At 39.0% G+C, this 18,152-nt stretch overlaps 1 protein-coding gene across 8 annotated transcripts in view; it reads left to right on the top strand.

The window, feature by feature from the left end:
* The window catches only part of PPP1R9A (protein phosphatase 1 regulatory subunit 9A), a 171,441-nt gene that overhangs the window by 144,882 nt on the left and 8,407 nt on the right, over positions 1-18,152 (top strand). For 2 of the 8 annotated variants that reach the window (XM_039341477.1, XM_039341475.1), the window contains exons 14-15: positions 16,716-16,844; positions 17,683-17,706. In XM_039341477.1, coding sequence (XP_039197411.1) covers positions 16,716-16,844; positions 17,683-17,706 — 153 coding nt within the window. Of the gene's footprint in view, positions 1-15,566; positions 16,845-17,682; positions 17,707-18,152 lie in introns of those variants that run through there. The other 6 variants (XM_039341476.1, XM_039341480.1, XR_005556460.1 and 3 more) reach the window with 5 other exon arrangements.

The following is an 18,152-nucleotide window of genomic DNA, read 5'->3' as shown; positions in this document are numbered from 1 at the left end:
AACACTGGCACTTCTGGCATCAAATGTTCACAGATTTGTGATGATAAATGTTTTTGTGGTCCTATGAAGTAACTTGAATCCCACAAAACGTACGGCACAAAAATGTTTTTAAATTTTAAAATTCTGCATGGCTCTCTCTAAATTACTTTTAGACGCAAACATTTTCAAGTTCCAGAAATATAACTTTTGTTTTAAATCAAGACTGTAAGATTTAATCTAGGCAGGGTTAAATCTTAAGGTTTGTTCTTATATATAGAATACTCTCAGAAAAGTTTGATAAGTTATTAATATTTTCTGACCTTGTCTCTCTTCCTGAAGACGTATGATTGCAGGGTAGTCAACTTCATCAATGTATTCAGGTGTTATCTAGTGTGTTTGTTATTTTGTTTATTGTGACCAGATCCTATCTTCTTTCGGGTTGTGTAGATTTTTATGTTAACATTTGTGAATTTCCCAGAATCAGTTGAAGTCATGTGATATCTACATTGAAGTTAATTAGTTGATTAAAATCCTATGAAAAGACTGAAACAATTGGACTTAGTGTTTAATGTTGAGAAAAGGAATTGGAAGGGATATAATGTTTGTCATAGTGTCTCTCTTTATACACAGTGCAGATACACACACACACACACGCACACGCACACTGACAACAGGGCATGCGTCTCTCTCTTACACACAACACACACATAGGGCATTTCAATTTCATTGAGCCAAACACTGATATATTTGTTAAGACCTTTGTGTGATTTTTTTCTCTTCACACCTTTATGTGTTTTATAAAGAATTCTTCCATCAGCAGTACTAATAAATATGGAATTGAATTTTATTTTCATTTTTGTATTGATTTAAGGAAAATGTATTTTCTTAGATAAATGCCTTAATTAAAGGTTCAGAATAAATCAAATACATGATTTTTTTTTAATTTTCAGTGTTTTATTGGGCTGCTGCAGAGAAAAATAAATCAGGACATGCATTTCTTTGTGTAATGAATATTAAGGTCTTTTTCATTTAGCACTTAAGGCATCAGTTTTGTAAAATTAGGAGGCTGAAAAATGAACTTCCCAACCAAAAAAGTTGCACAATTTTGATTAAGGTATTTATGATGAGTTCACTATTACTGTTTCAATGGAGTTGAATTTTTCTGGATCCAAATTTTTGCCCTTGGATCTTAATATTTTAAGGTTTGACTTCTCTTGAGTTGTTCTTGCTGCAATCATCCATTTATAAAAAAGAGAACCATTTCAAAGTCTCTAGGTCAGTGATTCTCAACCTTTCTAATGCTGTGACCCCATAATACAGTTCTCCATGTTGTGGTGACCCCCAAGTGGGTGTGGCCACCAATAAGAGGGAGTAGGACAGCTAGGGAAAAGGGAAAAAAATGGCGGACAGCATGGTTTGGCGACCCCCGTGAAATGGTCATTCGACCCCAAATGGGGTCCCGACCCACAGGTTGAGAACCACTGCTCTAGGTAATAATCTTGCACTAATCTATCTAGTCTTCTTTATTGTGCCAGTTTCTTATAGATAGCCATCCATTTTCTAAGCTAACTTTTCTCAGTTCTTTGCCTCTGTGTATGTTGAACTGTAATCCCCAACAGAGACAATGGAACTGTAATTCAATGCAGCCTCAAGGCACTATTAAATTAGAGAAGGTTGCTCTGAGGGCATGTCAAGGTACAATTAAAATTTATTTTAAAGTAGATTTACTCATCAGGAGTAGATGATGAGTAAATAATAATAATTGTTCAATTAACAGGCAAAGAATCTACAATAGAATGCTAGTGGTTTTCCTAATTAATTATAGAACTTAGCTGCTTTTTTTAATTTAAGAAATCACATTGAAAGCCCTTTTAGATTGACTGCAAACTGATTTTAAAGGTTCATATCTATATAGAACAATGGAAGATTAAATCTTTAGCCAGGCTTTATTCACATGCAATTTTTTAAAAGCCTAATTTACTGTGTTCCCATGACCACAGCAGAAAGCACAATTCACTCATGGATCAAAGTGATCCTTTTTCTTGGAAACAGAATCTGCTTTCTCAGCATAGTGGAAACTAAAAACCCAATTGTTAGCCCTGCTGGAAGTGTTTTACTGACTTTTATTCAAATAAAATGAATATGTAGTTTAAAGTAGCAAAATTGTGTAACAAAGTTCTGTGTTGACATAGTTCATAAGATATTATAACAAATCAAGAACCTACAGTCCTTTCTCTCAATCTCTTTTTCTATTTTTCCACATTTATACACACAAACTGAGAGACTGATAGTCTGCACATATGCATTCCAAATAACATGCAATCCAAATCCATTAAGATAAATATAAAAAACAAACCACCTAAACCAGGTTCATAATATAACATCAAAACTAGCAGCAAAACAATAAAACAAAGCAATTTTCCTTCAGAAATCTTTGTAATCAATTGAAATAGGCAAACTAAAACTAAGTGAAAGCAGGACTTGATTCATTTCTTTTAGAGGCAATCTGTGCCTTATTTTATTTATTAAATTTATTATATTGTTGAGTGTAAATTTAGTGGTTATGTGGTTGAACCTGTCAACCATATAGCAAATAGGAAAAGACCAAGAGCAAAATGTGTACAGAAGATAGCCCATCCGCTAAGATGGTTACAAATCCTATAAGTGTTATAAACATTATAATTTTAAATGAGTATTTACCCAGTTGGCATAAACTGAATAATACTCCCTGATTAATCAGCATTTTGGCCACTGCAATTTGCAATCAATTTCTAATCAAACTTAATACAGTATCAGTACAACAAATAATACAATGGTGTAATTCAGTATTAAATATTAAACAAAATTAAGACGACCTCAATTCATGATAACAACATTGAGTTATTTTTATTTCAGTCTAATCTCAGTGTTGTCTGGACTACTAACCAGTCCCAAGCCCAGGCAACAATAGCCAAGCACTGATAACTGTTATAATAGATTTAAGGTGGCATGCATAACTGAGATCAAATCTGTTTTCAACAGTTAACAGATTGCGGTTTGTGGACCCATTGAACTCAATTAAAAAACAATAGAGCCCTTCTTTTAATAACTCTGTACTGCATTGAAATATTTAATTTACACAGGTCTGTCAAAATAACAAAAACTAAAAACCCAAACATAGTTTCTGCATAAATAGTATGGAATGTCCATTGCCATATAATGTGTATATTTCAATGGAAGAGAATATCTGTAGCTCAGGGCTAAACTGGTATTCTTGATGCTATCTGAGCTTGGTGGTTTGCTTGCAGACATTTCAGTATCCAACTAGGTAACATCAATGTTTGTGAATTTGGGACCTTCCCCTGTTTATGTAACTTATATAGCTTGCCCTACCAGTTTTGATAGAAGTTCAGTCTGCTGTTTTTTTGATTCATTGTTTAGAGCAGGGTTCCCCAACCCCTGGTTCGTGGACCAGTACCTGGCTGTGGGATGCCAGCAACCGGTCCGCACAAAGAAGGAAAGCCCCATCCACAGGATGCAGGTAGCACCCAAAACCACCCACCCCCTCTCTCCAAAACCATCCACCCCCTCTCTGGTGCCCAAAAGGTTGGGGACCTCTGGTTTAGAATATTGTTTTCTGCTTATTTTTTGTTGTTGATTTCTGAATGTTAGCTGTTGGAAAGAAGGTGTTCAAATCTTTTTGTACTAGGTTTTTTGAATGGTTTTTAAACATGGCTTATCTATATGTTTTTATTAATGACTGATCTGTCTAAACACTAAGCTTCCTGGAATTCCCTAACATTTTTGGTTTTAGGTTGTTCTAAGGTGCTAATTAAGAGTTGCTGTTGGAAAAAAAATTGGAGAAGGGAATGTTACTTGGAAGAATGGAAACTAGCTCACACCAAAAAGTATCAGATTATCACTTCTTGTACTCTTATAAACATAAATCATAAGTGTAAAGAGGCTTGGTTTGGAATAGGCCAGTGGTGGCGAACCTATGGCACATGTGCCAGAGGCGGCACTCAGAGCCCTCTCTGTGCGTATGTGCACCATGCCCCGGAGATGGCAACTGCCCCCTTCAACCAGCTGCTTGCTAACTCGCTGAGGTTCCATGTGGCCAGATGCATCCTGGCATGGCTGGTTTCCCTCCCCCCCCGTCCTGTCCCTCCTGGCCTCGCATGCTCTCCTTTTCCTGGGCACGACCCACTGCATTGCCTCTTCGGTCGGTCATCCAGAGAGGTGAGTTCTTTGAACTGCTGGCGGTGGGCTGCGGAATCCCAGAGTGTGCCGGTTGAGGGGCTGGCAGGCTGTGGCCCCCATGCACTCGCTGGCATCTGTGTGTGGGGGCTGATAGTGTTAGGCAGCAGCCTCCCCAGCCCTGGCCTTACCCCATGGCAATGGCACCCCCACCCTGCCTTGCCTTACCCCACAGGAAAAGCCTCCTGCCTCCTGCCCCACCTGCCAGAGACTCCCTGAATCTCCCCCAACCCTGCCCCCCCCCACAGGCTTCTCTCCCCATGAGCAACATTGAGGTGACCACGCTCACCTTGGCTACACCCACCCAATCTCCCATGACCACCACAGCCACGCCCACCCAGTGATAAATATAGTGGGGCAAAAAAGTATTTAGTCAGCGACCAATTGTGCAAGTTCTCCCACTTAAAAAGATGAGAGAAGCCTGTAATTGTCATCATAGGTAGACCTCAACTTTGAGAGACAAAATGAGAAAACAAATCCAGACAATCACATTGTCTGATTTGGAAAGAATTTATTCGCAAATTATGGTGGAAAATAAGTATGTGGTCAATATCAAAAGTTCATCTCAATACTTTGTTATATATCCTTTGTTGGCAATGACAGAGGTCAAACATTTTCTGTACATCTTCACAAGGTTGGCACACATTGTTGCTGGTATGTTGGCCCATTCCTCTGTGTAGATCTCCTCTAGAGCAGTGATGTTTTGGGGCTGTCGCTGGGCAACACAGACTTTCAACTCCCTCCAAAGGTTTTCTATGGGGTTGAGATCTGGAGACTGGCTAGGCCACTCCAGGACCTTGAAATGCTTCTTACGAAGCCACTCCTTCGTTGCCTAGGTGGTGTGTTTGGGATCATTGTCATGCTGAAAGACCCAGCCACGTTTCATCTTCAATGCCCTTGCTGATGGAAGGAGGTTTGCACTCAAAATCTCACGATACATGGCCCCATTCATTCTTTCCTGTACATGGATCAGTCGTCCTGGTCTTTTTGCAGAGAAACAGCCCCAAAGCATGATGTTGCCACCCCCATGCTTCACAGTAGGTATGGTGTTCTTTGAATGCAACTCACCATTCTCTCTCCTCCAAACACGACGAGTTGTGTTTCTTCCAAACAGTTCTACTTTGGTTTCATCTGACCATAGGACATTCTCCCAATCCTCTTCTGGATCATCGAAATGCTCTCTAGCAAACTTCAGACAGGTCCAGACGTGTACTGGCTTAAGCAGGGGGACACATCTGGCACTGCAGGATCTGAGTCCCTGGCAGCATAGTGTGTTATTGATGGCTGCCTTTGTTATGTTGGTCCCAGCTCTCTGCAGGTCATTCACTAGGTCCCCCCGTGTGGTTCTGGGATTTTTGCTCACCGTTCTTGTGATCATGTTGACCCCACGGGGTGAGATCTTGCGTGAAGCCCCAGATCGAGGGAGATTATCAGTGGTCTTGTATGTCTTCCATTTTCTAATTATTGCTCCCACAGTTGATTTCTTCACACCAAGCTGCTTGCCTATTGCAGATTCAGTCTTCCCAGCCTGGTGCAGGTCTACAATTTTGTTTCTGGTGTCTTTCGACAGCTCTTTGGTCTTCACCATAGTGGAGTTTGGAGTGTGACTGTTTGAGGTTTTGGACAGGTGTTTTTTATACTGATAACAAGTTCAAACAGGTGCCATTAATACAGGTAATGAGTGGAGGACAGAGGAGCCTCTTAAAGAAGAAGTTACAGGTCTGTGAGAGCCAGAAATCTTGCTTGTTTCTAGGTGACCACATACTTATTTTCCACCATAATTTGCAAATAAATTCTTTCCAAATCAAACAATGTGATTGTCTCGATTTATTTTCTCATTTTGTCTCTCATAGTTGAGGTCTACCTATAATAACAATTACAGGCCTCTCTCATCTTTTTAAGTGGGAGAATTTGCACTATTGGTGGCTGACTAAATACTTTTTTGCCCCACTGTAAGTGGGTTTTGGGTTGCAGTTTGGGCACTCGGTCTCTAAAAGGTTTGCCATCACTTGGAATAGGCCCTTAAATTTCAACCTCCATTACCTTAAAAAAAAAAAAACATTTCATTTAATTTTTGTAATTTCCAGCTTTTATAGACTAAAGTCTTGTAGTAAGTTGTCAGAGTGCATTTGACACATCAACAATTTTTTTAAAGCTCAATTTGCTAATAGTAAACTTTTGGGGTTGTATTTGTTGTTTATCGTAACTCCTTGTACAATGTTCCTGTCATTTATCTTGATTGTGACATTAGATTAAATTTTGAAGTTATTTGAACTAAGAAAAAGAAAAAAGTACTGTTTAAATGTGTGTTTATTACATGCTTCATTTATTATTGCATTCATTACCTGAGAATCTCATAACTCATATGAGATTGGAAGCAAAAGATTTACATATATAATTGTCCTGCTTTGATATTCACACATCTCTGGTGGCAATCAGATACAGGGGGATTGGGAGAAGCTGGCATTACTTCAACCTTTGTTAAAACAGAATCCTATTATATTTTTTCCATTTTAGATTAATGAAATTTAGTCTAAAAAGTTTTTCAGTACATTTAAAGGGCCAATTTCAAGAGCATTGTAGTATACTTTTGACTTAGCTGTAATTGGAAATATATAAACTAGACATTTGATGATACAAGTTGTATTTTTCCAAGATAGTCAAATGAAATGTCATAATTGTACCAAGATTTCAAAACTAGAACAATGCTGTTCTATTTTTTATTGTTTGTGTATCAGGCAGTGATAAAAAAAAACCTTGTTTGAAAAAAGCAATATTTAGGAAGGGAAGGAGGAAAGGAAAGGAAAAGATGAAATAGTTGTAAAACAGAAGAAAATATTTCTCCAATTTTCTCATTTTGCATATGCATGATTAAATCTTGATTTCAGTGTTGCAGCTGTTTCTTGGTTACATCAGTATGTTATATATTTATTAGCCTCAGAAATATAGGAATTGGGTATGTCTAGTTTAATAAAAAGAAGGACATGGTAGCAGTGTTCCAATATTTGAGGGGCTGCCACAAAGAAGAGAGGTCAACTTATTCTTAAAGGTAGGACAATAAGCAATTGATGGAAATTAATTAAGGAGACAACCAAATCAGAACTAAGGAGAAATTTCCTCACTGTGAGAACAGATAATCAGTTGTGAGTGCTTATTCTGACACAAACTTAAAGTGATCTCTTTTAAATCCTGTCAGTTAGTTAACTCAAAAGAAACGATCTTATAATAAACAAAATATATTTTAATGAGAAAGATTACTTGCGTTCACGTTGAGATTGGTGCTGCCGGAAATATATGTTTGTTCATCTTTTAGATCCTTCCTTTAGATAAGAAGGTATTGCTCTTTATACCATCTTTATGCTTATAGGGAGACCTTCCATGGCCCATGCTTCTTACAGACAAAGAGATTCCCAAGTGGCTTGTGTCCAGGAAGTCTCCCAACGACCTTTGGAACTCCTCCCACTGACCCATCCACATACCTAGCATTTAACCCAATAACTGCCAGACACTCCAACGTAGAGCTGGGCCATAGAGCTATATGGGCCATAGAGCTATATGGGCCATAGAGCTATATGGGCCAGAACACTCCCCGCTTGGAAATTTATATTTCCACTACTAAAATAGTAAAAACGTAGCATCAAGGCATGCAATACTCATTGTGGTTAACTTGTGACTAAATAGATAAAACTTGGTATCAAACATGCATAACTATAAGGTAAACATAAAACATGCACGATTATGCTAAAAGGCAAGTGTTACATCAAATAATGCATAAGACAATACATAATTTGAGGTTTAATCTTCTGGTTCAGTCTTCATCAGCAACAGACCAAATCGGTGATCAGCCTGGTACAAGTGTCTTTGAGTCACGACCTGACTCACGTGGCTTCATGATCTGGATCTCAGCTGGGTAAACTAGTTCATCAAGTGGGTGGGCCCGGTGCGCAGGAACCGTGGGCCAATAGTTCTGGTATGCAGTCTTGTCTCCCAATGAGACAAGGTCTTCTTCCTGTGAAGGAAACTGGAACCAAATCTGGAACAGAAAAAACTGGAACCCAAGCTTCTCGGGAATGAGGGGAACTGGATTCACAGGATACTCAGGAACTGAAAAACCTGGAAAGACATAAACAGCTGGATCTGGAAACTCAGGAACAGCTGGGGCTGAAGAATCAAGATCAGGAACATCAGGAAACTCAGGAACAGCTGGAGCTGGAAACTCAGGATTAGGAACATCTGGAAACTCAGGAACAGCCGGAGCTGAAGAATCAGGAACAACAGCTGGGATTGAAGGGTCAGGAACAGCAGCTGGAAGTGAAGAATCAGGAACAACAGCTTGAGCAGAAGACTCAGGATACTCAAGAACCGAAGGGTCTGGAGCCACCGGTGGAGTACTGAAGAGGACTGCTACTGTTGTCGTCAGGGTGAGGACTTCATGTGTGGGTGTCAGTGTATTTAATGACATGGAGTCCATGAAAGGCAGTAAGTCCTTGCAGGCTTCTACAAGGCTAATTCTTGGGGTGCTGAGACAAGTGATCAAGACGATCAAAACTATGCTTAACTTCAGTTGTCTGCGCTTAGACAGGGTTTTGAAGTGGATTGGTTGACGTTTACCGGGTGTCTGAGGTTGAAGGTTGGCACTTTGATCTGAAGCTGGAAGTGCATAACGTTTTGGTCTATGTAGCATCTGTCTACTTGGACAGGCCAAGAGCTGAAGACTTTCTAGCCAGATCAGTTCTGTTATCTGCGTGGCAAGGTTGGGCCACTTCACTTGGTTAACAAAGTTCTTATTTGTTCGCACATGTTGCCATTGTTCAGGGCTTAAGGATGTTTCAGTCCTTTTCTCTCTGTTGCTTACATGGACATAGAAGTGTCCACTTTGTTTGCAGATGTAGCTTGACATCACCTTGCTGTCTGCGTAGAAGGTGGTGGACTGTAGTTCAAGGCACAACGTCTTTGCTGTCAAGTTGGTCAGCTTTACAGCCAAAGTGGTGCCATATAGCTGTAACCTTGGTACGGTGTGGCCTTCTTGTATTGTTAGTCTCGCTTTTCCTAAGAAGACACTGAGACTGCAGCACTCCCCGCTGTAGACTCTGATGCATCTTATGGTTGCAAACAAGATAACGTAAGTGTGGCTCTCCCCGCTGTAGAGTGAGACATATCTTAAGGCTGCAGACACCTTCGTAGGCACATCTAAGGAAGCGTACAACTCTTTCTTCTGCACTGGGGCAGGTGAGCTGAGACATACATGTGCTGCACTTGCATGCTTTGGAGACATTTTGGGAGTATGCTCCATGACTCCCAGTCTTGGGGGCGTTGTTTGTCTTGTTTGTAAATCTTGCTTGTCTGGAACACGGTTGCTTCCAAAACAGGTTTGGTTGTTACAAGCGTGCGATGCTCTAGGTGCGGTTGGAGCACTGTTGCTACCAAAACAGGTTTGGTTGTCACAAGCATGCAGTGTTGTTCTAGGCGCGGTTGGAACACTGTTGCTACCAAAACAGGTTTGGTTGTCACAAGCATGCAGTGTTGTTCTAGGCGCGGTTGAAACACTGTTGCTACCAAAACAGGTTTGGTTGTCACAAGCGTGCAGTGTTGCTCTAGGCGCGGTTGGAACATTGTTGCTACCAAAACAGGTTTGGTTGTCACAAGCATGCAGTGTTGTAGGTGTGGTTTTATGGGGTTCAATGGGGTAATAACAGTGGAAAGATCTTGTGGCACTCCCCGCTGTGCAGTTGTTGCCGTTAGGATCGATGTGGCAGCAACGGCAGGAGGATCTCGTGACCTAGGTGTCGTGTCATCAACTCTGTGGTTGACCAGCGAATCAGGTCGTTGAGATTCCTCTGTTTGTCTACTCGGTCTTGGGGGGATTGTGGCTGGCTGAGGTGCTCTCACCTGTGCATTCTGGAATGCACTTTGGTTGTCCACGTAGGTCTGTATGCAGCTACGACGCTCTTCATTTTCCAGTTGTTGCCTGTCTGGCAAGAAAGTGGTGTTCTGGAGTATTTTCTGAAGGTTTTCCGCTCTAGCCATTTTGTCTGCCATAACTCTTTGGCTTTGGGTAAGTTCAAGTTGTTCTTGGGCGTCTTTTCTTTTGGCCTTCATTTTGGCTGCTATAGCCTTTCATTTGGCTTCCATTTGAGCTGCTTCGACTTCTAGCTTGGCCTCTATTTCAGCTTCCTCAAGTTCTATGGCTGCCAACTCCTTCTTTCTCTGCCTCTCCTCTTGTGCCATGCGAAAGACAGCTTCAGCAGCTTTAGCATCTATGATCATTTGTTCGATTTGTGAGATTCGGGAGGTTCGGCTATGACGGGAAGATGCCTTCGAAAGGCGGGAGGCGCCTGTGATATGCGGTTGTTGGGACATGCTGGAATGTGTCGTGGATATGTGGCGGAAAGATGAGGCTGTTCCAGACACGTGGGATGGATCTGCGTGCGACCATTGGGATGGTGCATATGAATAGCGGGAGACTTTGGACTCGGTCCTGTCGACCAGTCTGCTTTTCTGGCGAGGCTTGGGCTGTGGGGAACCCTGTGAGCTCTCTAGAAACTTCTTGCGTTCCTTGTTTAGTACCTTGAGGTTATGCATCTTGCTATCGATTCTTGAGTCTCTTAATTGTTCCTGAATATCCTTTAGTTGCCGTTCAGAGTCCATCCATTGCACATAGGCATCTTCCTTATCTCCTTCTACTGCGTGTGCGCGTTCTGGGGAGAGTTTGTACAATCTCTCCCAGCCTCTTTCATGGCGCTTGTAGATTGACTCCCATCTTTTCATCAGATGTGAGTGCATGGCTGCAGTGGGCTGGTAAGTGTATCTTAACTAGGCTGATAGGTTGAACCCCTTCTGCTAGATGCTCAGCTATGGCTAGGATAGGTTCAGTGTCCTTCTCAGCTATTTTGAAGAGAATTTGAAGAACTTCTCTCTTTGACCACTAGGGGTCGCTACTTGTAGATCAGCTTCTGAGGTGCTGTCTGTGAGTGGAGATGCCACTGGGTGCGTTCTCCTGTATTTGTGGGTACTTCAGTGCAGTTCACCCCTTCATCACTAGGAGTCACTTGCTGTGGGTCAGCTACCAGGGTGCTCTGGCTTCGAGGTTCACCCTTTGTCCACTAGAGGGGCTTCTCTGGGTGCGGTTAAAGGCTTGCGTGTAGAGCTTCCTTTAACCACTAGGGGGCATCTGGAGAAAGGCTAGCCAAATTCTTCCTATTGCCACGTTACTGCTAGTGAGCCACTGAGAGAATGTAGAGGTACAAACTCCCACCTGGCGTGTTGCAGGCTGGAACTCCGGGTCATCAGCTGTGATAATAGGCGAAGGCAATTGGCTCTTGCTTCCTGTCTCTCAAGCTGGAACAGCTTAGCCTTCAGCTTGAGTTGAGTGAGTACTTTTGGTAAGTTTACTCTGTGCCCTCTAGGGGGTGTTAAAAGGCTAGCCAAATTCTTCCTATTACCACGTTACTGCTAGTGAGCCACTGAGAGAATGTAGAGGTACAAACTCCCACCTGGCGAGTTGCAGGCTGGAACTCCGGGTCATCAGCTGTGCTAATAGGCGAAGGCAATTGGCTCTTGCTTCCTTTCTCTCAAGCTGGAACAGCTTAGCCTTCAGCTTGAGTGAGTGAGTACTTTTGGTAAGTTCACTCTGTGCCCTCTAGGGGGTGTTAAAAAGGCTAGCCAAATTCTTCCTATTACCACGTTACTGCTAGTGAGCCACTGAGAGAATGTAGAGGTACAAACTCCCACCTGGCGAGTTGCAGGCTGGAACTCCGGGTCATCAGCTGTGATAATAAGCAAAGAGACTTGGCTTTGATTTCTTCTGCCTAAGTTCCCTCAAGCTGGAACAGCTTAGTGCTCAGCTTGGGTGAGTGAGTGAATGCTTCTGGTAAGATCACTCTGTGCTCTTGGGGTGTTGGTAGCTTGGGATAACTTTAAGTAGCTTGCACTTTAACTAACAGATTTGCTCTGTTGTGTGCTGAATTAATTGTGGCTGTTGTGACTCAGCTAGAAAAAAAATTGCATGACCACCAGGGGGTGCTTCTGCGATGATTCCTCCTTATAACATTGGCTGAAATTCCTGAGCATACCTAGGGCTGTCACTATGGCAACAGATGAGTTTATTGAAAGGCAATAAACCTTGCTTTTGTCTGAACTTTAGAGGCAGTCATTAAACAGTTCTTTGTTTCAGGCTGTGTGATTCACTGGCAAAGAGGGGAGGGGGAAAAGCCCAAGCTCCTTTTGGTGTTAAAATTCAAACTTTTCATGCAAGGAACAAAAGTGTAGATTTTTGTTTTTCTTTCTCCCCGCTATAAACATTAATTTGAGAACAGGTCCAAAGTAATTTTGAATCAGATACAAGGCACTTTTCACTTTGAAGGTTAGCTAGGAAGCGAATTAGCATAACAAAACTTCTGAATCACTCCTTGAAAGCTGTCTTTTACACAAACACGCTGGCTTGGCTTTGCAGGCTTTTAAAGGCATCAAGAGAATCTTTACTTCCTTGAAGGTTAATGTAGAGAAAGGGCTAACCAATTTGATTCTCTTTCTTCAAACTGTTGCAGCTTTGAGAGAAGAATTAATCTTTGCCAATTTACTATTTGCTTTCAAAAGATGGCACAAATTATGAGTATATCTTCTTACTATTCTGACACAAACTTAAAGTGATCTCTTTTAAATCCTGTCAGATAGTTAACTCAAAAGAAACGATCTTATAATAAACAAAATATATTTTAATGAGAAAGATTACTTGCGTTCACGTTGAGATTGGTGCTGCTGGAAATACATGTTTGTTCATCTTTTAGATCCTTCCTTTAGATAAGAAGATATTGCTCTTTATACTATCTTTATGCTTATAGGGAGACCTTCCATGGCCCATGCTTCTTACAGACAAAGAGATTCCCAAGTGCCTTGTGTCCAGGAAGTCTCCCAACGACCTTTGGAACTCCTCCCACTGACCCATCCACATACCTAGCATTTAACCCAATAACTGCCAGACACTCCAACGTAGAGCTGGGCCATAGAGCTATATGGGCCAGAACAGTGCTCCATTTTGGAGGTTTTTAAAAGAAGAAATTGGACAACCATTTGTCTGAAGTGATATAGAGTTTTCTGCTTCAGCAGGGGATTAGACTAGAAGATCTCCAAGGTCCCTTCCAACTCTGTTATTCTGTTCTGTTGTGTTTAGTATTAATCTGTGCTCAGGACAGCTGAAAGAGAGTTTGTGCAGAATTTTCACAAAGTTCAAAATTCTGCAGCAAAGATTAAACTACAGCATTTGGAAGTTTATTAGTTATTAATTAAATGTTGTGTTACTTTACTCTTTCTGTTTGCTCTTGTTTTTCACATTGTCCTTTTGTGAATTTCCTGACAAAAATAATGGTTGAAAGCTTTGAACTAGCATCATAGTTCATAAAGCATAGAACATAGAGCCATGCTGGTGCAGTGGTTCAAATGCAGTACTGCTGGCTACTTCTGCTGACTGCCGACTGTCAGCAGTTTGTCAGTTCAATTCTCACCGGCTCAAGATTGACTCAGCTTTTTATCCTTCCAAGGTAGGTAAAATGAGGATCCAGATTGTTGGGGGCAATATCCTGACTCTGTAAACTGCTTAGAGAGGGCTGTAAACAGTGGTGGGATTCAGCCAGTTCACATCCGTTCGGTAGAACTGGTAGCTAATTTTTTGTTGCCCAGGACTTCCAGAAGTGGCATCCACACAGAGAACTCGTTGTTCACATAATTTGAATCCCACCACTGGCTGTAAAGCAATATGAAGGAGCATATAAGTCTAAATGCTATTGCTATTAGTGTATATTGGGAGAAGGGGAAAGATTTTTTTTAATACTAGTTTAGCGGATGCTGCATAGTTTCAGATTTTTGAATTGTATTTCTTAAAGTCCATAAAACAGCAATATATTTTCTCTCTTTTGAGTTGCCATGAAAAAAACAAACAAATGAAAATTAAATAATTTAGATCAGAACAAGAAAAAAAACATAACTCTTTTAAAGAACCTTTTTTTTTACTAAATAAATGTTCTAGCACATTTTACTTTCATTGAAATAAACTAATTTGTTTGGACAAACCCTTATTGTTTTCCCTTCCCAAATTTATTTTAGAAAGTTCTGTGGGCCCAGAAATTTCTTTTGTATCCAGAAAGGTACAAAAGGAATACAGATTCAACAATCAAGTTTTCCCTTAGTTGAATTTTTTAATTCAATCAGATTAATGTTGCCAAATGCATATACCACTCTAGAAGAAATTGCTTCTTTCTGTTCATCTATAAAATGTAATTCTTGCTTCACTGCATTGATAGGAACAAAATAAGTTTTGTGCTCTAATTTTATGTTTATGGTGATGATTGTTGTTTACTTGAGCGATACAATTGTAACACAGAGATAATGGAATCCATATTAGTATATTTAACAACCCACAAGAGAGCTTTGTCTAGATATAGGAATTTATTATGAGAAAAAAAGGAAATTTACCAAGCTAAGAAAGACTGGTATATAAGACTTTTATCAAAGGTAAAAAAAAAAAAAAGTAGGAATTCTGAATCTTGAGATCAGCTTTCACTCATCAACATCTTCAATTTATGTCAGATTTAAATTTATATACTCCTTGACTCACAATTCTCAATGATTTTTTAACATGTTTTAAAACCAGGTTAATATCTGACCCAGAAATGATAAAATCCCCCCTCCTGCCCCCAAAATCAGACTGGTTCTACATTTTATGCTGATCCTATAATTCTGTTGCTACAGACTATTATTTGAAACCAATTTTATGCTCAATTTCATTTGATTTACTTTCCACAGAGATTGGAAGTTCAAACTGGAGAAGGGTTTGAGAACATGGATATGTCCCTTCTTATACTAAAAGTAGGAATAACTGAATAAAAACCAGATACTACAGGTTTTGGATTCCTTAGGAAGCAGCTAAAGATAAATTTACACAATTGAAATTGCAAGAGCAATTCACAACAGTTTTATTGTGGGAAAACATAAACTCATTTTGTTACCTGCTAATTCACATAGCTCACTAAGCATAGCACTGGATTTGTGTTTTATAAACTCTTTTCTTAAGGAAAACATTTCTGTTCTCAACTCAATGCATCATTACTATGGGATGGAAGTAGCTTTTTCCCTTGGCTTCCCAACTTTTACACATGCAGGGCTGTGGGAGGGGGTGAAGAATTGACTGAGGTTCTAAGGATTTGGTGGAATTGGGCCCACTTTAAGTAATGAGATATGCAGTTTCTAGTGAAGTCATTTGCCCTTCAGATTGTATTTGGTTCATAGTTGTGAGATTGCATAAATAAAAATCAGAGCCTACAATAAAAGCTACCATTTGTTTGTTTCCCTTCTTACAGCATCAGATGACCATGTTTGAAGCACTCTGTGAAAGAAAGAAAATAATCCTGTACTCTTTCATCCTTTTGAGACCAGATAGAAATGACAACAAAGAAAAGAGAATACATTTTTTATATTTTAAAAGTAAAAAAAGGCTAAATTTCAGATCCTCCTGAAGCTTGAGTCCAGATCAAATGAACTCCTTATTCCTCCCATTTTTAATGTGCGAATTTCCATCTAATGAACTTGGTAATTTTCCAATGTTCTTTGAAACATTATTTTTTTGATTGGCTGTCTTTATTTTACCTGATGCTGAATTCCACAAGCAAGGAACTATTCTGACTATATTGGCCATTAAAACTCTAATGCAGACCATCTTTCTTGCTCTCACCAATCAGGTGCGGAAAATCTGCTGAAAAGACTTTGAAGTTTTTATAGGTCACAATATGGTAATGTATATCACAGCTAATTAATTTACACAATCACTTTGTACAAATTGTCTTGATAGCAAACATCAAAGAGGGGAAAGATCAAAAGGCCACTGCTAGGATTAAATTGATAGGAATTTTAAACATTTTCCACCAGTCTCCATTTTTTTTAAAAAAAAATTACTATTAATATAAGATCTATCAAAAATTTAAAAGCTACAGAGGCATAGAAGAAATAGAAAAAAATAAACATGAAAAAAGCGACTAACAAAAAAGCAAGGAAAAAAGATATTTACAATAATTTCCAATCTTTGCAGGTGTTGCAAACATAATTACTATCTTTACCTTCCCATATTACATATTATAGTTCTCCTCTTCCTGTAAACAAGTCTCTTTAATCAATTTTTATCCATTTTCAGCAAAAGTTCTATAAAGTCTTTGAAAATAACTTTAAAGATACATAAACTCATGTTGAAATCAAACATTTATTGAGGTCTTTCAATTCAGCACATTTACAGTAATAAACGTGGAGGAAAACACAAGGTTTCATCTTCATTGTTAGCATATAACATTGCATTACATTTTTTAAAATATTTAAAGTAAGGTCACTATTTATATTTCCAATCTAGGTGAGCAAATCATCATAGTGAATGAAATCTTAGCAGATTCAAATTTCATCTTTCAGGCCTAATCTTTATTATTGGACTTGATTGCCCTTGTGTTGTTCTTATTCCTATACAGAATATCACGTTCAATGACAACTTCGACCCAAGTAGCACCAGCTCAGCTGACTTGAGTGGCTTAGGGACAAGTGGCTTAGGATCAAAAACCCCAGGATTTTCACACTGTGTAGTTGTGTCTTCTGATGAGGTATCTTCTCTACATGTACTTAAAGAGCAGAAAATGAGTTTGGTGCTTCTTCTGAACTAGTTAATATGTAAATATTATTATTGCTTATGTAGTTGTTTAGATCTGCTGTTTATAATCATTAGCTTAATGGAGATGTTAAGCTACTGATCATGAAATAAAATTTAAAATGTGTGCAGGAAAGAAAACAGCTTTATTACCAAATGAGTTTTAAATCGAGGAACAAGGAGAACACAGATAGATAGAAAACAATGTATAATCTTTAAAATTGTAACCTAGTACATAAATTCAATGGGACATAATATAAAATTGAAAATGCATATTCACCTACACACGTTTTACAGTTTAACATGCCTTCCAATCAGAAATTACAACAAATTCATATTGAATCTTGAAAACTGATTTTAAAGAAGAGTCATTTATATTACTAAATTGAGATATAAATATAAAATGCTATATTGCATTTTAGTTAATTCTCCATTATTCTTAAAAATGTTTGTACGTATGTACAAAAATGAAAAAGAAGATTCAATTGGCTCTGTACCAAAAATTCTATAACATTTTGCTTTTTAAAATAAATTGCTAATAGTATTTTCAATTATGAAATCTGTTGCAGCATCAGCTCTTAGACTTTCAGATCTAGAGGGCAGAAACCTAGAAGAGCACTAGATGGCAGCAAAGTCTTAAACAGCTTCTGTGCCTCTTTGTTGACATCTAATGATCATCTCCTCATCTGCAGCCCAGATCTGCAAGCTTTATATGTAGGCACTTTTAAATTCCTTGAATATGTTTCTCTCTGTAATGTTTTATTTTCCGTTGTTTTTAATGCTGAATTTCTCAGAGCTTGGATATGATTGATGATGAGGTGAGACTATAGTAAACTATTTGGTATCATTATGTTGCATGGTATATTGAGTTCATTTAATTAGTAGTATATACTATAGTATATATTACTATAAGTAAAAGGTTGTATAAGATATAGTAGGATGTGGTTCTCAGTATGGTAAATATTGCACAAAATTTGATCAGATGGAACCTTTGTCATTCTAGACTCTACAAAATCAGCATGTGATAGTTTTGATAGATAAAAATAATATGAGAAAATATGCTTTAGTTCTAATATTAAAAGGATTTTTTCCAAATATTTGCTCCTTCCAAAGAATTAAGCAATTGAATGTTAAGTTAGACCCAGCATCCAACTAGTTGTTTTCCTATAGTCACATTTTTATAAATGATATATCTTGTCAATTTTGATATGATTTCACAATTAATTGGGAATTTTATTAAAATTATGTTGAAGATATGATACTA

The sequence above is a fragment of the Crotalus tigris genome, unplaced genomic scaffold, assembly GCF_016545835.1.
Source record: "Crotalus tigris isolate CLP2741 ecotype Arizona unplaced genomic scaffold, ASM1654583v1 scf7180000017765.3138416, whole genome shotgun sequence".
Lineage (NCBI taxonomy): Eukaryota > Metazoa > Chordata > Lepidosauria > Squamata > Viperidae > Crotalus > Crotalus tigris.
The sequence above is the reverse complement of the archived record's forward strand: the minus strand, read 5'-3'. Positions and strand labels throughout refer to the sequence as shown.